At 34.1% G+C, this 23,302-nt stretch overlaps 3 protein-coding genes across 8 annotated transcripts; 1 reads left to right on the forward strand and 2 right to left on the reverse strand.

Annotated features, from left to right (window-relative positions):
- Window positions 1-8,096: 8,096 nt before the first annotated feature.
- LOC139841587 (uncharacterized) lies at window positions 8,097-9,294 on the reverse strand. Its single transcript, XM_071831801.1, has 2 exons — window positions 9,094-9,294; window positions 8,097-9,032 (listed from the first exon to the last, which is right to left on the reverse strand). Exons 1-2 carry the CDS (start codon window positions 9,292-9,294, stop codon window positions 8,097-8,099), a joined length of 1,137 nt encoding a protein of 378 aa, XP_071687902.1.
- Window positions 9,295-9,418: 124 nt separating this feature from the next.
- On the reverse strand, window positions 9,419-14,341 carry LOC139904533 (protein TRANSPARENT TESTA GLABRA 1-like). 5 transcript variants are annotated; one of them, XR_011778855.1, is made up of 3 exons: window positions 13,161-14,341; window positions 10,928-11,301; window positions 9,419-10,483 (listed from the first exon to the last, which is right to left on the reverse strand). XR_011778855.1 is itself a non-coding variant. In XM_071886443.1 (2 exons), the coding sequence occupies exon 1, from the start codon at window positions 14,195-14,197 to the stop codon at window positions 13,169-13,171; it is 1,029 nt and encodes a 342-aa protein (XP_071742544.1). In that variant the 5' UTR covers window positions 14,198-14,341; the 3' UTR covers window positions 9,419-10,483; window positions 13,161-13,168. The 5 variants fall into 5 exon arrangements, 4 of the variants coding, with proteins under 4 accessions (XP_071742544.1, XP_071742542.1, XP_071742543.1 ...); XM_071886443.1 differs by lacking the exon at window positions 10,928-11,301; XM_071886441.1 differs by having other exon boundaries at window positions 9,419-11,301.
- Window positions 14,342-18,562: 4,221 nt separating this feature from the next.
- Window positions 18,563-22,477, forward strand: LOC139843509 (uncharacterized). Of its 2 annotated transcripts, none has more exons than XM_071833607.1 (7): window positions 18,563-18,808; window positions 19,263-19,329; window positions 19,740-19,786; window positions 21,156-21,243; window positions 21,334-21,467; window positions 21,571-21,669; window positions 22,109-22,477. In XM_071833607.1, the coding sequence occupies exons 1-7, from the start codon at window positions 18,587-18,589 to the stop codon at window positions 22,181-22,183; spliced, it is 732 nt and encodes a 243-aa protein (XP_071689708.1). In that variant the 5' UTR covers window positions 18,563-18,586; the 3' UTR covers window positions 22,184-22,477. The 2 variants fall into 2 exon arrangements, with proteins under 2 accessions (XP_071689708.1, XP_071689709.1); XM_071833608.1 differs by having other exon boundaries at window positions 19,743-19,786.
- The last annotated feature ends 825 nt before the right edge of the window (window positions 22,478-23,302 follow it).

Genomic DNA, 23,302 nt, shown 5'->3' on the forward strand with positions numbered 1-23,302 from the left:
TTATGCGACACAATTTAAAAGTAGCCAAAAGACGCTCCATGTATGCATATATACTCGACATCCAATGCAAGTATCAAAATAATGAGCGGAAGCATGTAACATGTATCGTTCAAGGACCTGAGAAAAACATAGAAATCTGTCAACGAAAACGTTGGTGAAATCATAAGTTTGAATAAGTAAGTACAAGTGAACCACAAGATTTGCAACAATGAGATAGTAGTAATACATTCCAAAAGTTTGTTTCACGAGCACCCAATTATCAATGCTTAACTTTCCTTCCATAGAACCCCATCACAATAGTGTTAGAACATACACTGTTTCACGAAAATACATTTCATTCGTAAACGGTAGCGAACCGTTTGAATGAGGGTTTGTCAAACCCATATGGATCCATACAACATAAGTTCTCGCTTACACCCGGCAAGTGTAACTAATGATAATCGAATTGAGGATTTTGTTCTAAACTCGTATGTAGAATGTTTGTTTTCCTGTACTTGTGTTCACTTAGTAAAAGAAATGTTTATGTTTTCTCATCCCAAATGTAAGTTCAAAAAGAGTAAAAGTGGGACTATGATCTCACCTTGTGTTCACGAGTAATAAGTACTTCAACAAGTAAACGTGTGCAAAAAACAATGCTAGTCTTGACCTAAACAATAGGTTGTATCAATAACGGCAAACACGATAGGTCAAAGGTGTTCAATTAGTCCTATGGCTCGTTAAGACTCGATCATAATAGCATGTGAATCAAATTGTCATGTTTCATGCAAGGTACAAGTATAAAAGCATGTTAGAACGATTTCACAAACATTTGGTTAAGTTTGATTAAAAGTCAACTTAGGTCGGGTCAAAGTCAACAAAAAGTCAACACGTTCGGGTCGGGTCCCGAACTATTTTTCTGAGGTTTTTAATCATATATGAGCATGTTAGAACAAGTTTCATGTGAATCGGAGGTCCATAGCATAGCAAACATTTTTCGTAAAATGACCAACGAAGACAGAGGCCTGCCAGTGTATCTGGACGGCGTCCAGATTTTCTGGACGGCGTCCAGCTTTGAACGCTGGGACGGCATCCAGCTTTGTAATCTGGGACGGCGTCCAAGGATCTGGACGGCGTCCAGATTGGTATTCCAGTCTGATGCAGTAAGTTCTAAGTACACGAACCAAAAACCAAATAAACACAATTTATGATCCGCAAACAATCAAGTCAAGTATTTTATACCGTTGGGAAGGTAATTTGACGAAGAAAATGACTAGACACATTTCAACAAGTAATTTAACACCTACAACAACCCAAAACCGCATTAAACGTTCATAATCAAAGGTTCAAGTTCTAAAAACGCATTTCATGATTCGGGTAACCAATTTACATGTATGATATGCCGTTTCGAAGGTAATCAAACACACGTTGCAACAAAACACTTATCAACAATATTTCATACCATTTGATACATCAAAAGTTCATATAAAGCTTATCAAACCCTAACCAAAATCTCAAAACCAATAATCATGTTAATGTAAGGTTTTCATGTTAATCAACACACCAAAACAAAGTTAATGAAGTAACTAACACTTTGAACACACAACCATTAACATCTAAACACATTTTATCATTCAAAATCAAAGGTTAAACTAACCCATTTCAAGTGTTCATGCTAGTTACACCAAATAACAAGATCGAGCCTACAAATTACATACACGACATCACAATGAGCCATAGACACTAACTAACACCATTTCAAGTCAAAAACACGAATTTAGAGAAATCTAGAGTTTTAGAAATGTTACCCAAACGAGATGAAGTTGGTACCAAAATGAAGAGGATGAAGAGAGGATCACGAATATGTAATTTATTTTGTTGTAAGCCTCCTAGATCGAATTTAGATGATGATTGAATGAATTTGGTAATTGTGTGTGTGTTCTTGCTAGAGAGAAAGAGAGAGAGAGAGAGAGATGGTTGAATGGTGGTGATTGGGGTGGACTAGTTGACCTAGTTAACTAGTTTGTCCCGTGTCAATTTTAGTCCCTCAAGTTTGAATCGGGTGCGTGAATTACCTAATCGAGATAATTTAAAACGCGTAATAACGAAAGATGTTATAAATATATAACGGACTTTAAAATAGTTAAACGGAAAGTAACCGGAAAAAGGCGGGATGTTACAACTTGTTGGATTCTGATAGGTCAAAATCCAAATATGAAATTGAATGAAAATGGTTATTCTGCGGTGAACGGATACGTATATCTGTGGATGTAAGTAGGTTAGTAAATGACTGTTGAATCAGATTGAAAGAATGTACAGTGTAACTTATTAATGTGAAATCTAAATATTTCTCGGGTATTACCTACCCGTTAAAATATTCTCATCATTAACAGTTTGTACAAAAGAATTTTCAATTACAATCTTTATGAAAATATATATACATATATATTTTCTTCAGATGTAATCATGGATTTAATGAGTTAATATGATATTAATCTCATTTGCTTTACCGTTAGAACTAGAAAACATAATCTCTAAAATATTAGAGATTACATAATCGCCATGAAGAACGAAGATAATTGATGTAGAACGATACGTAGAACGATGATTATACTCGAGGTACATAATGAGATGTTGAGGCATGGATTGTTGATGGTACTTGTGCTAAAGCTGGTAGGTTTTGCACCATGTTTTCCAAATTGGTTACTCGAGCGCGAAGTTCGTTGACTTCTTCTATTATTCCGAGATGATTGTTGGTCGGAACGAGCGGATGAATAAGGTTCAGAATCTGAGATAGTATATAATCATGACGAGATACTCTGGAAATGAGAGAGAAAATGGTGTTTCAGATGGATTCGCCGATAAGTGCTTCAGGTGCTTCGCCAAGAGGAAAATGTGGTGGATGGAAGGGATCGCCTTCTTCTTGTCTCCAATGATCAAGTAGGCTACGAACCCATCAGATGAATTGGGGATGGCTGATTGGTTGATTCATTCTGGTGACGCTGCTTCCGGAGCTTAGGTGAACATCCATGTCGGAATAGCTATCGGGTTCTGAAGAACTTGAACTAGTGACGAGTTCCATTTCGTACGACTAAGTAAAGGATTTTTCGATAGGAAATGATTTCCGGCTATTGGATGGTATTCTAATTACATAGAATATATATATATATATATATATATATATATATATATATATATATATATATATATATATATATATATATATATATATATATATATATATATATATATATATATATATATATATATATATAACAAAAGATTTCGTAGATTACAGAGGAATTTACGGAATATGTCAGGCAAAGTTTACAGTAACAAATACGCTAAGATATGAATTTTGTCTATACACTATTCATGCAATCAATGCAGTAAGATGTGTCTAGACTAAGAATGATAAGCAAGTGATTCCCTAAGAATGATAAGCAGGTAATTTTCAACACAAAGTAATTTTCAGACACGGTCGAAGTCCAGACTCATTAATGCATCCTAACAACTACTAGTTAGACACACTAATGCAAGACCTAGTTAGCTATGACCACCGCTCTGATACCAACTGAAAGAACCCGTTCATATCGATTATAAACGATTCACAATAGTTGATTACATTGCGAGGTAGTTGACCTCTATATGATACATTTTACAAACATTGCATTCGTTTTTGGAAAGACAAACTTTCATTCCATCGAAAGTCGACGGCATGCATACCATTTCATAATATAACCAACTAAAAATGACTTAATAATATTCTTGATGAACTCAACGACTCAAATGCAACGTCTTTTGAAATATGTCATGAATGACTCCAAGTAATGTCTCTAAAATGGGCAAATGCACAGCGGAAGATTTCTTTCATACCTGAGAATAAACATGCTTTAAAGTGTCAACCAAAAGGTTGGTGAGTTCATTAGTTTATCATAAACAATCATTTCCATTATTTTAATAGACCACAAGATTTTCATTTCCGTTTCTCATAAATAAACATCCCATACATAGAGATAAAAATCATTCATATGGATTGAACACCTGGTAAACGACCTTAACAAGATGCATATATAATATCCCCATCATTCTGGGACTCCCTTCGGACATGATAAATTCGAAGTACTAAAGCAGTTCAAATTCTCTGACTGGGGCTTGTTAGTGCCCATAGATTTATCTTTAGGATTCGCGTCAATTAGGGTGTCTGTTCCCTAATTCTTAGATTACCAGACTAAAAAGGGGCATATTCGATTCGATAATCCAACCATAGAATGTAGTTTCGATTACTTGTGTCTATTTCGTAAAACATTTATAAAATCGCATGTATTCTCAGTCCCAAAAATATATATTGCAAAAGCATTTAAAAAGGGAGTAATAAAACTCACAATACTGTATTTTGTAGTAAAAAAACGTATGATGATATTGAACAACTGAACAATGCAGGGTTGGCCTTGAATTCACGAACCTATATCAGGTATATATATTAACACATATAATTAACATGTAATAATAATCGAACTAGTTTATGTATATTACTTATTTAAGTTAGTAATATATTTGTTATTTCAAAAGTTATATATTTATTTTGTATATTAATATTCATACATATAGTTATACTAATACATATATATCTATATAATTAGTATTATATTGTTAAATCAAAAATTTGTTATATGTAAATATTTATGTAAACAATGATATTAGGTTTAATATATAATGTATGTAATATTAATATAGTTATAGTATATGTAATAAGTATATTTTTATATACAAAATATTTATTTGTTAAAATGATAGTTTTGAAAATAATGATTTATTAAAAAAAATAATAATAATAACTTTATTAATAATGGTAATACTAATAAAAAAATAAAATAAAAATGATATTGTTGATAATGATACTTATGTTAATAATAATAATAATGATAATATGAATAATAATAAAAATGATAGTTTTAATAAAAATGATAACTTTAATAATAATGATATTTTTTTATAATAATAATAATAATAACAATCTTACTACTAATGATAATATTATATGTATTTATAATCTTAACCTAATCTTAATCATACTTATCATATTCATAATCTTTAAATATAACCATAATTACTTTTATCTTAATATTTCATCTCTTATATATCTTTTATATTATAATAATAACAATAATAATATAAATACTAATAACAATAACAATAATAATAATAATAATAATAATAATAATAATAATAATAATAATAATAATAATAATAATAATAATAATAATAATAATAAACATAAATAATAATAATAGTATTAGTAGATTTATACCATTATCAACATCATAATCGATGGATCATCATCATCATTATCATCATCAACGGGTCATTAATCTCATCATCAACGTCATGTATCATTCGTATCATCATAATAATCATCACGATTACCGTATCCATCATCATCGTCTTCATGATTCAATCGTCCCGTAATCATCATTACCTCGCTTATCTATCATCATTAACATCGTATACATCATACATCATCCCATGTATATCATCATGAGATCATCACCGATTGTCATCGAATCATCATCGTCATACTCAACATCATTATCTGTATCATGAATCATCCCCATCGTGTACATCATCTAATCATCACATCATAACCTCATAACCATCACGATCATCGTCATCATCTTTCATTAACATCGTCACTCATTATCTCATTAATGTATCATCATTTACATCGTGATTCAATTAATCATACATTTTTATCATGTTATCATCTCATGTATCATTTAACATCATCAACTCTTCATCCTCATAACACACCCGTTATTATCATCATCAACATCATATCCATAAATATATAAGGGTTCCCATCTTCTATATCTATCTTTCTGGCCCGATTAGAAACTAAAACATAGTGGCCCAATAGAAATGCTAGTCTCGGCCCAACACAAAATTAAATTTCGGCCCACTTGTATTACGTTGCAAAAAGAATAAATTGGGGTGTTTGTCTGGTAACCTGCGACAGAAGTCCAAAGAAGAGAAAAAAAATATACGCTGTCATCACAGCCTCCATAACTATCGTTTCATAATCATCTTCATCTTCTAACGTCATACATCGTGATTCACGTCATCATCAATTCTTTAACCTCATTAATGTTACTCGTAATTATCATGTAACGTTATCATTTCATCTTCTCACCATTATCATTGTATCAACATCGTCATTTTTGATTTAATCGGAAATAGAAACAAAAGAAGAAAACGCAGCCATCATCATAATACATAATCATCTTCATGTTTCTCGTAATCGTTATCATCATCCTTCGTTACGTCCTTCTTCCTTGTATCCTCTTCTTTTCACTGTACATCATGTGGGTTTCGTTTTGGTGACCTTCGGCCAGATAGTAGCAGACCCAGAAGGCGATGGTAACAAGAATAGAAGGGTTTGGGTGGTTTTAAATCGAATAGAAGCAGAAGGAATATCAGCTTTAGTCGTGAGTTACATAAGTAGTAGAGAGAGAAAAGGAGAGAGAAGGATGGTGGTGGTTATCGGTGGTTTCGTATAGTAACAACAATGATTTTAAGTGGGGTTGAAATGGTGGAAATGGTGGTTGATGATCGTTTGAGAGAAGAAGGGTATAGATGATGGTTTGATCGATGGTGGAGTACAACAAGCTCGTGGGTGGTTGGTTGGCTCACGATGAAAAGGATGGCGGTGAGTGGCAGTTTTTATGGTGGGTTCAACAAATAACTAATAAAAGAGATGATGGTGGTGATCATGGTTGGTGTCGTACGGTGGTGGTGATTGAAGTGGGTTAGGGTGGTGACTGCCGGTGGTGGAAAAGTGGTGAGATTGGTAGAGGATGAAAAATGTCGTAGTAATTGATCAATGAACCAAGTCTCTATATGCAGATTGTATAGAAATGTTTATATATATATATATATATATATATATATATATATATATATATATATATATATATATATATATATATATATATATATATATATATATATAAGTCTAATTAATAATATTAATATAGTAATAATAATTATAACCTACTTTAATAATAACATGTGAATGAGTTGTAAGAACAGTACTAAACAGTTAATCAGCCTAAATAATTGGATTCTTTCTACCGACACTTTCACGGGGTATTATATCGTGCTCCGTTGTTTACTCAAGTGGTGAATAAAAAGTCTTCGGAAAAATCCTAAAATTTTGCAGTAATTATATTTATTTATTTCAGTCATTATGGTATAAAATTTAGTCATTAACTATTAAATAAAAATTACATTAATATTTCACTCCCAACCCCAAGTAAAATATAAAAAATTTTAAAATTCAACAATTAGTTCCTAAATACATTTTTGATAAGCCTATAATTTATAAAACTCATTTTCGGCTAATCGTTTATTTTAAAATCATATAAGTTTGAATTTAGCTTGCTTAATATCAATCGGAACATCAAACGAGTATTACAATCATTTAATATTTATTTTTACTATACTTTATTTATATATAGTCATGTTGTAAATAATAATTATTATAATATTCTATTTTTATTTTATTTTACGTAATTCGTTTTAGTAACAACAACATATAATGTTTTGAATTATATTTCCAGTAATTATATATATATATATATATATATATATATTCACAGATAACTATTTATAAATAGTGGTTCGTGAATCGTCGAGAATGGTCGAAGGTCAATTGCATATATGAAACAGTTCATTTTTTTTGTTTTAGATTCAATTAAATAGACTTTGCTTATCATGTCGAAACCATATAAAGATTAAGTTTAAATTTGGTCGAAAATTTCCAGGTCGTCGGGTATAGATGACCGGAGCTATTACATCTCATTAGGGGGTGCCCTTCGGGAATTCCTTCACACTAAAACCAAACGGATCAAATTCAAGAGATATATGGTTATCATTAGATAAACGACGAACAGAAATTAAATTCTTAATTAATTGAGGAGAATATAGAACGTGATTTAAGAGTAAGGGTCGAGATGAGGTAGGAAAAAATGCATTACCGTAACCTTCAATAGGAATTCTATGGCCATTACCAACAATAATGTTTTTATTAATGCTTAACGGACAATAAGACGCGAGTTTACCTAAAGAGGAAGCCATATGCGAGGTGGCACCTGTATCCATATACCAACCATATACCAATTATCATCAGGCGGATACAACGACAAGGTATGAAAGGCTGCATCTATATCAGTAGGTGCAAAATTATTTTGAGAAGCCATAGTGGATTGGGTTTGGTTGGGCCTAGGACCCAATATTCCTGGACCTGCAGTTGGCTGATGAGGTTTGACCCAAGAAGAAGATGGGTATGGGCACGGTGGGATGGACCATGGCTTCCAGGCCCAATTAGCATATTGGGCCGAATTAGAACTGTTCCAGGGTTGCGAGTTATGCCACGGATGTGATTGAAAACCTGAAGCGTACCAAGGTTGCGAAAAATTGTTACACGATTGCTTTCCTCTACCACAACCACCTCGTCCACGATAACCAGAACCACGACCACCACCACAACCACGATAATTGGAAGAATTAGTTTGTGTTGATCGAGGGTTATTGGGTGAATTGCTACTGCCCAATTGCTTATTAGAGCCAGAAGTAGTGGTGGTGATTAAGGCAGCTTCTGAAAGATGACTTGCTTGTTTCTGCTTCCTAGTTTCTTCGAGAATAACCATCGACCGGGCTTCATAGAAATCTGGTAATACTTTGGCATGTGCAATCTGTGAGGAAACACTATCATATGAATCGTGTAACCCGGCAATGAGTTGTAGTACCAATCTGCTGTTGTTCACAGTTTCGCCCACATTGGATAATTGATCAGAAAGATTCTTCAACTCCTGGCAGTATGCTGACATGTTTGGGAAGTTCTCCATTCGTAAATTCGTAAATTGAGCATTGAGATAAAGAGCACGTGAGTGCTCATCATCCTGGAAAATAGTCCGAAGACGCTCCCAAGCCTTTTGAGCTGTTGTGTTTTTCGTAATGATTGTGTTCAACAGATCATGTGAAATTGTGCTGTAAATCTACTGCAGCACGATGGAATCCAAACGGGACCAAGATAGTGATTGTGTGTGTATGAGTTACGGTAGAGGTGGTAGATTCTGTAGAAGTGGTTTCGGTTGGAATGATATGATCAATAACATCATAGGCCCGACAATGAATTTGAAATAGCTCCGACCAAGTGTTGTATTGGCTTTTGTCGGATTCGAGAATGATAGGGATAAAATTACGGATCTTAGTCACCGTAATAGCAGGGTGATAGGGATTTGGGGATTTATCTGACATGTTTTAGTCGTAGAGAAAAAAATGAAGAAGGGGTTATTGAATACGTAAGGTAGGGAGAAAAAGAAAAAATATGATCGATAGGTTAGATAGAACTTTCTGATACCATGATAGAAATCAATTCGCTGCCCTTTTCATTAATCCATATCGACTATATATACAAGAATGGGTCGGCTGTATAGCTTGTTGCCCAAGTCCAAATCCCTACCATATTTATCTAATAACAATTTGGAAATAAATTACAATTCTAAATGGATACAAAGATCTATATCTAATAACTTTATATACATAACACATAAACGAAGGTACTGCATTAATAGACACTATGTTTAGTTAACCTACAACTGTTCGCACACTGTTATTGGAGCCAACCGACTTTAGATCCGTGAGCCATTGGTGCCATCTTATTGTGATCTTCTAGAAGCGTTCAGTGATCCATTCGTAGCTTTTAACTTGAATTTCAAATAACAATGCCGGACATAACACTTTTTCCCTGAACACTTTATGATTACGTTTCTTCCAAGAGAGATATCCGCAAACCCATTCGCATGCTTGCCATAAAGACTAGTTGATAGCCATACGAATGTATCTTCCTCTACCATGAAACAATTTCGTTATGCTCAAATTCGAACCCGGACCAATATCCCACCAATCAAAAAGTCGGGCCATGAATCCATCGTGAACTTACATAATAGAAATGAAATGATCCACGGTTTCAATTTCATCTTCACACATAGGACAAATGACCGAGAGAAGATCAATTCCTGCTTGTCAAGCTCAACTCCAACTATAAGTATTCTTCTTCGAGAATGCCACACGAAAATTCATAGTATTTTTTATGAAGGTAGTATGTTCCTGATTGTTTCGTTACTTGATGAATTATCTTGAAGACAAATTATCGTCTTAAAGGCATATTAATGATTTTGTTTTAAAGACACCATCGCTGCTAGGAGACCGTTTCTAGGGACCAAAGAAAGTAGTAATTCCAACTCAGAAAGCTCACCAGCAACTCTAAGATCTCTAGACCATTGCCAATTGAAAATCCATGTGGAGCTATCCCAATGCATCATGTCGCATACAGTGGCTGACTTCCAAGATTCAAGTCTGTATAGCCTTGGAAATTTGTCCATAAGACGTCCCAAACTTGGCCATCGATCCTCCTATATTAACGTCTCCCTACCATATCCGATTTCTTTGACAAAAGAAGCATTAAAGTGTAAGCCGAAGCACGAAATAATATGATTAATATTTATGATAGAATGCCATGGTGATTTAACAATAAAACTCTTGTTATCAGTCAACCACCCCAATCCCCATCTACCCGTCAATACTCTCGATAATTTTTACCCAAAACGCATTGGTTTCCACCCGGAACTTCCACCACCATTTACCCAATAATGCAAGATTTTTAGGCTTTAAAGAGCCCACATTTCAACCCCCACCCTCATAAGGTATAAAATACTATCTCAGTTAACCCCATTTAGCCCAAGGCATTTTTGATTTGTCACCCAACCCGACCTACCCAAAAGAAGTTACGTCACAATGATTCAAGAAGGTTGATAGCACAAAGAGGTGCACGGAATACAGAGAAATAATACAAAAAGAGACTTGAGAGAGCCGAGTTAATGAGTGTTACACGACCATTGAAGGACATCGTCTTGGCCTACCGATCCGATAATCTTTTCTAGATTTTATCAATTACCGGAGTCCCATCCTTCAACTTATTCATCTCTAACTTGACCGGGAGTCCAAGGTATGTTAAAGCTAGAGTACCATTTTAAAAACCCAAGCAAACAACCATTTGTTTAATGCACTCCTGGGAGACCCCAATGCCACTTTCAACACTTTTGTGTGTGTTTATTTATTAGACCGAGGCTTCTTCAAAACTATCAAGAAGTTTCAAAACGTTTCGGACGTTTCTCGAGCTCCACCTCCCAATGAATATCGTATCATCTGCATCTTGGGGGTGTGAGGGAAATGCTATCGTCTCCGATTTCAACGCATTTAAAGCTGCCATTCGAGCATGCGGCCTTAGCAAGTATGTTTAGCCCACTAAGCAAGTATGTTTAGTCCTAGATTGTCGTACAAAAGGTAGTCCTTCACCAGCAAGTATGTTTTAGTTAATTGAGATTATCTGATTTGTAATAAGTATGTTCATCAACACATTCACTTTTTGCAACGATCGGATCCAGGACTCCCCTTTGTACGACAATCTAATGTTCTTGTTTCGTTTAATTACATCTCTTGGTTGTGATGAGAGGTTTCATTCGATTCTATCTTTTGCACACAATATGATATTACAATTTAATTGACTAATAGATAATTTAACATTTTTTTCAGTTTGTAACTCATTTTTTTTTTATTATTATTATTATTTTTTTTTGCCAAAATAACGATAATATTAAAACCAAGTCTTTTCATCAATAGATGAAAAGACAACATACAAAAGAATCGAAAACGCTACAAGGCTTGGAAGCAGAAAACGAAACCCTACCACTAAACAAGAACCAAAAACTAACCAAACCGAGCCTTGAGTATCCGAATAACAAAACGAGATGTAATCTAAACTGGGAATTTTATGTTAAATAATAGAAGAAAATGATATGTAAGCTAGTAACATAAAACGATATGTTTGTTTTTTTTTTCTTCCAAATTATCCAGAGAGAACGAATCAACTAATCCATCCATCATCTTCAATTACCGTAAATTTTTTCATGCCTAATTCCAGGATGGAAAAAGGTCAGACTAAACAAGTTCCAAATATGCAGTTAGTCAAACCCCATTTGGTGAGTAAGAATGTAAGCGTAATGATACGAACATTGATACGTGGGTCTGAGAATGCGGTTGATATAATAACTTACTATTAGTTCATGGGAAATATGAGTACTCATATTTCCCACGAACTAATAGTAAGTTATTATATCAACCACATTCTCAGACCCACGTATCAATGTTCGTATCACGCAACCAACTCTACAAGTTACGAATCACTCTCCATCTCGTAAGACTTGATTCGAGTTTCTTCATTTACTATCAAACTATAGTGTGTGAGTTGCTCTTCTAAAAAAATTTACTACGGAATATGAAACTATACACGCCTAAATGACACGAGATTAACCCATTTGAAACGAAAACTTGTGAAGATTGAAAGTAACCAACGGTTGCAACTCATGTATCCATAAAAATGGTTTATGTAGCTGTGTTTCACACGCGGTTGAATGTTATCTAAAGTGCATTCATAAGAGTTAGCTCATAATTTTGTGGGTCGGCTCAACCCAATATGACCCACCTAATTTGACAGGCGCTTGAAGACTACATGTTTTAACTGTCAACTTGTTATTCAACCAGTCAAACCTATTCATTTAGCGACCTCTAATCAAAATCAATTTCAAATATGGTTCAGCACTTCATGTCTCAAACTGTGCCTTTTTCTCAATCTATACTGCAACAGTTTACTGTCACATCCTGAACAAGAAGCTAAAAATGATTCAAGGTTAGTCAGTATACCATGCAAAAAACCTAAAATCGCAGTTCCCACAGTCAAAATGTAGAAATGATAATATACATCTAATTATTATCTAAATGCCTCAGTAGTGGCTACAACTTCATGTTATCATAAGATCCTTTTATCAATTCAAGTATAAAGGGTGTATCTCGGATCCTTATTCATAAAAACGACAAGCAAGGAGAAGCTACACATAAATTTTTTTTACCTCAAAACAGAAGTGTTGAACACATTCGACAAAAATAACGTGCATATATTTGTTCATGATGCAAAACTTACTATGATCATCAAATGTAAATTCAATATACAACATTTGGTAGATACACAAACTATAGGTTTATAGAGCAGATAAATAGACACTTACATTCTACCTCAAACTTTCAAAAGTTGCATCTTGTTCGCAAAAGCAATACCAATCCAATCAGGCATTGCAGCTGACCATTGAAGCTGATTAATCTCTGAACCAGCTGAATACATCGATATAGGATCAATCCCATTAGGTCCAGCCACAGTTGGTAGTTCCCAAATAAGCGCCTGCGAATCATCACCGGCTGAACAAATATGCTGACAACTCATTGGGGCCCACGCAATCGCGTTCACACTCCCTCTATGCCTCTCCAATTCCGCAACCGGTAACGTGGGTGACCTAATATCAAGAATCACAACCTTATGACTATCCATCAAAATAGTAGCCATATATCTCAAATCCTGTTTATTCCAAGCTAATCTTAACAATGGTGTATCCGGTTGAGGACTTTCGTATATAATCGTCGAATGTTCTTTATCGCGTAAATCGAAAACCCTAACTGAACCATCAGCCGAAACCGAAGCAAACACACCAGCTTCACCCCAAGCAATATCATGAACTTCTTTATCATGAGCAATCAATTGTGTTTCCACAACACCTTTTTCAATATCCCAAATTGTACAAGTAGTATCAATGGAAGACGTACCGATTCGCTTTGGTTCGATCACGTTCCAATCAAACGAAGTCAAAGGTGCACAAAACTCACTACTTTTGCTGTTATTAAGTACGGAAATAGGTTCAATTGTATCGTTACGGAGTCCGTAGAGACGTAAGAAGTCACCTGATGAAGCTAAGATATCTGATGATGAAATTGAGTTAGGGTTTGGTTGAAACATGAGTTTAGTTGGAGGATAAGGGTGATCAAATGAGAGATTAGGGTTTGTTTTTACAGTTAAAGTGTCTTGATCGAATGTTAAGATGTCGATTCGATTAGTGAATTCTTCGATGAAGCTGCCGACGGCGATATGACGGTGGGATGGGCGGGTGGTGGTGGTGGTGGTGGAACTGATGGCCATTGAGTAGAGAGTGAATGGTGACTCGTATGTGATGAAATTTTCGGATCGGATCTTTGATTCTAGGGTTGATGTGTCCATTTTGGGAGGGAATTTTGACGATGGAAGATGATGGTGGAATTGGGAATTTCAGGTGGTTATGTGGTGGAGGAAAAGTGAAGATGGAAATAAAGGGTAAGTTGCATTCTTTTAAAATGTTGACCACGAGAGACGACTGGCGTTGACTCTTTGGTTGTTGGGAAAGATGGGCATCAATTGTTCTTTTCATTATAAATTACCCCATGCCTTTGGAGTTTTGTTGTCAACGGAGCCGGACTTAGGAGTAGGCTGGCCATGCGTCCGTTGTCGAGAAATTACGGTCTCACTAATTATCACCACACAACAATAATAATAAAAAAATAAGAACAATTCAGAACACAAGAATTTAAAGTGAAAAACTCTAAAACAAGAGAAAAATCACGGGCCTAGAGAAATTATTACAATGACATATGCGACTCTCTTGAGCCAACTACACTCTCCAAAGTAAATAAATAATCAAATACTTAAAGTGTATTGATTGGTGCACGTTGAAGTATGCTCATGACCTCCTTTTATATCCAAGTAAGTCACCCACATTTTCTTCCATCTACCAATGTAGGACAAAAATCATTTTATACTCAAAGAGTTCACCCCTCATTTCTTCCATCCACCAATGTGGGACAAACAACCATATCAATTCTTTTAACCAAAATATAACCAACACCCACACTGGGCATCAATCGAGCATCAATCATTCAAAATATAGGTGTTGTAAATCGAGATTTGATATTTACTGTCACTTAATGATTTTTTATAGTTATAAGAAAACGATTAACAGATGCGCTTAAAAAAGAAGTTCATATCAGGAAGTTAAAAAGCTATTTTTATGATGGCATCTGGACTTTCTTTTTATGTACTGAAGATGCCCACGAGATAACACGAGTATTACTTTTCTATTTCAAAAAATAACCTTTTATGCTAGTTGAATATACACATTTAAATTTTTATTCTTTCAAAATAGACCTTTTGTTTTATTTAAAATTACACGTTTACCTCTCTCTTTCATTTCTTTCTTTCTTTATGTATGATTTATTTGTAAACGGTAACAATTTCTCGTATATTTTTATACAAAGAATAATTATACAATAATATGTACATTTTATATTCTTATAACTCCATTTAAGATATATTTATGATAATATTTTCTTTAACTTGATGAGCATGAATAGTTTGGGTAGTCTTCAATATACGACTATATTTATTCGATTATAACTTCTTAATATTTATGCATTTTCATGTAATTTGTATAGTGCAAATGACGCTTACTCGCGTCTAAATGCGGTTTTATAACTATTGTTTAGATCTAGCATGAAATCTGATGACGAAAAGTATCAATTTTGTTAATTTTATGGCTTTATGAGCCTATACATTAGTGATTAATATGTGTATATGTCGGTAATAATAAGTTTTAAATTTCACATGACATCTAAACTAGGTTTACACTATTTTGTTAATATAGTAGATTCATTTTGTCTAATTTTTCTAACGAGTACCTTTTAAAGTTTTCATTAACGTGTATTAAAGTCTTCTACAATTCAATAAGCGCCTCTATAAAATCAACTTGTAACCGCTTTATACAATATATTTAAGCACATTAACGATAGGTATAAGGCATATCATTAAAAAATTATTATATATTATATATATACATATATAGATTAAGTTCGATTAAGTACCGAGTCAACATGTAATAGTTTTTTACTAGGGCAACTTAGTAGGGCATTTTCTAGTTGACTCGCACAGGACATCAAAATGTACAAGACCGACCCTGGTTGTGAAAGTGTTTTGGCTCTACTAACTGAGGCAACAACAAACGTCGATTTATTGGTGACTTAACTGTTACTTAAAGCCTAAATTGAATCTGATGCAAGCTTTAAAACTCATGAAAATCCGATCCCACCATTTTCACAGCGTCTCATTTTATTTTTACTTTTACTTTTATTTTTATTTTTGTTTATTTATCTATTTATTTATTCATGACCGGAGGTTCTCACGAAAGCAATCTCTCTACCCTGGAGTAGAGAGAGAGGGAGAGAGAGAGAGATAGAGAGAGAGAGATGACTTTATATTCCGGTGGGTGGAGAATTTTTCGCAACTCGGGGTTAGAGAGACGATTTCTTTTCTATTCTAGGTAGATGAAGGATTGTCTATATCTCACCTCTCTCATACCTCGCATTTACGGGATTGTTGTTGTTCTTTTAATTTACTCACGGATACCCGTGACCCGCGGGTTATAGAAGTATATACCTTAGTTTTTAAAAAAATTAAAAGCCACAAAATTTTATTAAGGAATTTGCTAACGACACCCTTTAGGATTTCGTTAGCATTTTCCTGAAATTCGCTAACGATAAACCTTTGAGTTATTGTTAGCATTTTTCTATCATATATTTAATCATTATTCAATTATCTGTAAAATCAATATTTGTATGTGTAAACCCGCGGGTAAATTAAAAAAAAAAGTCTCGTGGATTTGTGGATATGGTTTTACCCGCGACGAGTAGTGTATACCCGTGATCCGCCCGCGACCCCTCTGCGGGTATAATTTTATAATCGTACAGTCGTACCCGTAATCGCGGGTAGGATTTAATGATTTACATGCCAATCGTTGATCGGGTATCTGCAGGTCACAAATTTTTTCTCGCTCATTGCCATCCCTAACCACGACTCATAATGCAATCGAAAAAACTCAAGAACGCTTATTTGAAGATTTGGAGAGCGTAAAAAAGAAATGAAATCAAGCAAGGGATATTTATATACAAAGGAAATACGGGGTAGAGGCATGAGCCAGAATCCAAATATTACATGTGTAAGGTAGGGATCAAAGGAGGGAAGCAATCAATTACTTTTACAGTCTGACACCAATAACTGGAAAGGTGCATTACCAACAAATCGTAATGATTTCAAAAAGCAGCAGTCAAATCGTGGACAAAGCATAAAAGGAAGGCAACTCAGGAAGGTTTCGGTGCAAACCTATGGAGCTAGAGCAATGATTTTTAGTTCGACAGGGCTACCACTTGCATAATAGCAATACCGAACCCAAGGGACTTAATGATACGCCTACCATATATCATATTTGGTACCCGTAAATAACTAATCGAAGCTCACACTAAACAATCCACTAACCGGTTAACGTTCGGTTAGTAACGATTCATAATCCAAATAAATCCGACCAAGCAAAAAACACAAGTTCGTTGGAGCCGACATACGACTCCCGGATTGACGTATAGATGACGTCACAATCCGGACCGTTAGTAAGACCGAATACAACAATAGTCAGTGATAGGTTCACGACTCACTAGATACAGCAATAGTTAGACGTAAGCCAGTACAAGGCAGTGACGTCAAGTAAGCTCTACTAATGACAATGCGCACACATGTTAACAATGTGCCACGTAAACCCAACGAATAAGGCCTAAAAGACTTGGGCCCAACTACCAATGTTGTCCAGCCTAGAAAGGAATGACACGTCAGCATGGTGATGCCCATGAACAACTAAACCTGAGTGTTTGCCTACAAATATGTTATTGTCAAACCCAAAAAAGACACTCCGAGCCACATCATGAGAGTTGATATATTTTTTTCTCTGGATATTCGGTCACTAGTCAACTCACTAATTCAATCACTTGGTCCATACCCCTTTGAGATTCTCATCTCTAACTGAGTTATTCACGCTATCCGAACTAGAAAGCGAACATCCAATACCCAAACACTCACCCAACACTTAGCACTCAAGTACATTACCGATAACTATCTCATTACTGTGTCACGAAAATATGCTTGATCAATAACGATTCATCTCTTGAACCATGTTTGGCCAGCACCAATGACGCAAATTGTCGTTGATTGAATTTAGTTCTCATGTTTCCTAATTAAAATTAGGATTTTGCAAAAGTTACAATTTTGCTAGGTAGAGGCACCTATTTGTTATGTAGATTGGTTATCCTTTATTTAATTTGTGTTGTCTTTAGTTTTGCTTTACGTAAGTTAGACTTCTTTAGACGTTGTTTAGTGTATTGAGATTCCGTTTGGTTGTTAGTTTAGTTTAGCTCGTATTTTATTGGTTTTGCATGTTTCAATAAGTTTCTATGATTGCGTTCTAGTTATAAAATTGTTTTTTCGCAAAAAAAAAAATCAAACACTTTACTCATTTACTTAGCCGATATATCCAACATGAAAATTACTTTATTCATCACAAAAATGTATTGTATAGTTGTACAATAAAAATACACAATGTACAATTTGTGATGGATATTTTTGTGTTCGATCAATGCCTACTTACATAAATTGAATTATTTTCACATTTTTTTTTATACTACCTTTAATTAATTATGTATGTGTTATATAAATTTTTCATTTTAGATTATCAACTCCCGCACGGAACCGTATTTAGCAATGGCAACTACGGCGATGGATGGTGCTGCAGCAACGGCTCTGCGATCAGTCATTAACCGCGTGAAACAAGCAGCTGAAAGATCATCTCGTTCTTCTGATCGAATAAACGTCGTCGCCGTTAGTAAGACAAAACCAGTTTCACTTCTTCGTGAAGTATACGACGCCGGTCACCGTTGCTTTGGTGAAAATTACGTCCAGGAAATCATCGAAAAATCACCTCAGGTTATCAATTTCATTCGATTCAATATCAATTTTTATCAGTTACTGTAAAATAAAAAAGTTAGGGTTTTTATATACCAAATTAGTGAAATTACCCATACATGGAACCCTTAAATTTCAATAATAATTAACTTATGATATATCCATATACTGATGATTTACGTTCCTCGAGAAAGAGCCTAAATTTCTATTTTTTTTTAAAGAAATGAATGCAAGTTTAATTTTGAAAGCCATAATTTAAACTATCTTAATTTATAAAATAATGTTGGATAGTATTGATTTCCTTTCCGTAATTTTATTCACGCAGAGTTTTACTATATATCAGTGTACATACGTCACAATGACAAATTTTGAATTATATGTTACCTTATTTGACAATTTACCATTGGATGTTATTTTATTTCAAGGATTTAGGGTTATGATGATATTGGAATAGTAATTGTTAGTAAATTTGCAGCTTCCTGAAGATATAGAGTGGCATTTTATTGGGAATTTACAGAGCAACAAAGTGAAACCTTTATTGAGTAAGTGATTAATGATTTTATACCGATAAATTGCATGACAAACATACTGCTGAAATAGTTATAGTTTCAGTAATTATGCATTTTTATGTTGCGTAATTAAAGTGTTGAGAATGAGCTTGCCTCGTCTTGCCCAATGCGATTGCTGTGGCAGTATAAGAGAGGTAAAAAAGGGGCCGAGAATGTTTGTGCGTTTGAAGATTTTAGTATGTACTATGTGTTGGGCTTTTGTTTATGTTGCAAGACGGATACATAAGATGTTTGGCTATAGAGGTGGAAAATTTAAATGTAGACTTTGTTTTATGTTAATTAAATATGTTTTAGAAGTATCATTTTGGACAGTTCAATTAAGTATGTAGCTATTTTATGGAATTCCACTTCTTATATAAGGTTCATGTTTGATTGATGGGCAGCGGGCGTACCAAATCTTGCGATGGTGGAGACCGTAGACGATGAGAAGGTATTGATTATTATTAAAGAACTTAATCTACATATCATAAACTGCGTTTTTTGTTATCTAAACTGAGTAAATGTTGCATATTAGATATTGGGAATCCAGAACTTTCTTTAAAGCAATTGGGGAACTCATGTCACTTATCTTCTTGTGCTTAGATATTTAAGCAGTTGATGCAACCTTTAAGCTTTAGTTAGTTAGTACCATTCTTTTGACGAATTTATTGTTTCAATTTTAAAAATGTAATACTTAGGAGAAGAAGTTACTAAATTATCATATAGTTAAATTATGCTATTTTTTTTGGGTTCATAATTAAGGTCCTTTAGTTTAGTTCATTTCTTAGTTATGTGACTTATGTCATGCCCTTTAGTACCCTCATTGAATTTCTTTTCATTAATCCTCTTGTTATTTATTGGGTTTATATCATATTTTATTAAGCTTCAAAAACTCATATTTACCCATCTATACATAATATTATCATATATGCCCATTAACACGTATTACTTACCCATTAACTTAAAAATATATATATTAATAAATAAAACCCAAAAGAATTACACATTATTTTTTACATTAGCGGCAATTCCTCCAACCAATTTTTTGATTCCCTCCTGCAACAAACTATATATTGAGATGAAAACTTCCTACTTCCAAGGTGAGAATACCTATTCACTTATGATGAAACCTACATATTTGTATTAAATTAAAATGTTCATTATTTGGGATCCAAAACTTAGTAATATATAAGGATATAATATAATTGCATATCTACCTAATTGTTTGATGAAACTTGTTTAATTGATCTTCGTGAACCGTTTTATTAAATAAGTTATGGTAAAATATGTATGGGATGTCAAGGTTTGAGGCTAGTAGGCTACTGCTTGTTTTGGTCGAATGCTATTGTTGAATTTATTGTATTAGGTTGTAAATAGTTGTGTGATAGGTAGGCTGCTAATAAAATTATGTTGCTTGTCAAAAAAATTAATAAAATATGTATGTGATATGTACATCTCTTATATGCAAAATAGTCATACTAGCAAAGTGGGCAATAAATAAATTTTATGCCCATCACTTGTTGTACATTGCTAAAAACAAAATTGGACCAATCTTACGCTAACATTGTTTGGTGATTTAATAATTGGTTTTTCTATAATATGCACAGTTAAAGTTAATATACATATTTTTAAGTTTGGGTAAATAAGATGGGTTTATGGGTTTTGAATGAACATATATGATAATATTATGTTTAGGTGGGTAAATATGAGTTTTTGAAGCTTAATAAGGGTAAATATAATAAAAACCCTTATTTATTTGGTATCCATCCTTCTTGATTTAGGGACTCACTGTATGTCCTTTTTATTTTTGAATTTCTTAGATTGCAAATAATCTTGATTGGGTTATCGGGAACATTGGCAGGAAACCTTTGAAAGTATTGGTCCAGGTCAACACAAGTGGAGAAACATGTAAGTAAACATGGAACTTAACTTTAACAACTCTACCTCAATTGCAAGTCTTTAACGTTCTCAATGTACTTTTTTCTCACATGATTACAGCAAAATTTGGAGTTGACCCTGATGGGTGCTTAGAACTTGTGAAACATGTTACTTCAAACTGCCCAAACCTCGAGTTTTGTGGCTTGATGACCATTGGGATGCCAGATTATACTTCAACCCCAGAGAACTTCAAGGTGCTGCTGAACAAATTTATAACATCTTAAAAATTTCCGTTCATCACTTGTTTGTTCCTCATAATCGTATGTTTTTTTTATACCACTTGTGTGTTGATGTCAGACACTAGCAAAGTGCAGAACCGAGGTATGCAACGTTTTTGGAATATCGGAGGAGCAATGTGAACTGTCAATGGGCATGTCAGGGGACTTTGAGCTTGCTGTAAGTGCTCAGATATTAAATCCACATTTCTCATCCCTTTTAAGCTTTTTTTTTTTTTTTTTAATATAATAATTACATTTTTGTTGGGTAAAAAGTGTTTTGAGTCGATGAGATGCAACCTCTGACCCATTTTCACCTATAGAATTTGAGTTGTATTTTTGTAATATTAATTTTCAAAGGTTGGTTGCTTATCCTGAAAAAACCATGATTTTAAAAACATACGGGATCTTATCACTAAACTTAGTGGTGTTTTTCACAATTTTAGTTATACTTTGTAAAAATATTTCCAAAGTAGTGGTGTCGACCCCACTGGCTCCTTACTAGGATTGCCCCTGCCTATGTTAGTTACGAACATACCAAATGAGCTATGAAGTTATACAGAATTCCACAATATCCCATGCAACTATTTTTCTTAACATACTTGTTATAATATTTGTAGATTGAAATGGGCAGTACTAATATAAGAGTTGGATCCACCATTTTTGGAGCAAGAGAGTACGCTAAAAGGTTATGAATGTAATGATCATCATGTATTAATAAGCTATTGATTCATGTTTCAACCAAATGAATAAGCTGAAAGTGATGAACGCTCTAAATTGAAATGGGCAGTACTAATAAAACGGTAATTATACAGGAATATATACCTTTTTCTGGGTTTAACACCACAGGTTGTCATTGTGTTTGAAAGTGCTGGTGGTGGGAACATTCACTGTCATTGTAATTGTAATACGTGAGAAAAGATGAAATCTTTTGATGGCATGATGCCATTCCCCTCGTTATATATTATTGGGTATTTTTTAGATTTTCACTATGAAGCCTGCAACTTTTTACTGCCCTGTTGAAGCCCAAATAACAGTTACCAGCTCACATTGTCAGTGTAAAAGAAGGATACAAGGGGTTAAGATGTTATCTTACACATGAATACAACAAATTGATAAAAGTTCATTACCAACTTAAGGGGACTTTCTATCTTTAGTTGTGACTTCTACATGAAAAGATTCCTGAATCCAGTATGCTGAAAAGCTAACAAACCTTTAACCCTGATGTGACGGTCATCTACGGCCTAGTACATCGAAATCAACACTTAACTTATCAAATACAGGTTATCTACCATATCCGCGGTTTAGAGACGTATGATACAGCTTTAGATTCTTCTGTCACTCATAATGTTTTCGGGAGTAACATGTTTGGTGATGATATGGATATGTCCTGCAAACAGGAAGTTTGTACTTTTGACCAAATTTCTTTATCTGGTTTCCATCGTATCTGGGGGCATTTTTTATACATGTGTTTAAGTTTACTTCAAATAATAATTGTGATGCTGTATCGGTCTGGGTTGTTAATTTGTTGCTATTTGCAATTTCGCTCAATATATATTTCAAAAGTACTTGGTTGTTCTTAGGGCCTTTAACTATTGTTATAGAGATAATGACTTGGTCCAACCCATTCCTCGATCGAATGAAGTTATGGTTATTGACCAAACGCCCAATTTTTCAACGAATTATAAGTATCCGCCTTCATTTGTTTTTATGCCAAAATGACCTCGCAAGTCGCAAACCCACTTGTGACTTTGCGACTAGTGATTTTTCCGTGTTTTTTCGAGGAAATTTAGGTCCTGATCTAAGACTTAGAC

The sequence above is a fragment of the Rutidosis leptorrhynchoides genome, chromosome 4, assembly GCF_046630445.1.
Source record: "Rutidosis leptorrhynchoides isolate AG116_Rl617_1_P2 chromosome 4, CSIRO_AGI_Rlap_v1, whole genome shotgun sequence".
Taxonomy (NCBI): Eukaryota; Viridiplantae; Streptophyta; class Magnoliopsida; order Asterales; family Asteraceae; genus Rutidosis; species Rutidosis leptorrhynchoides.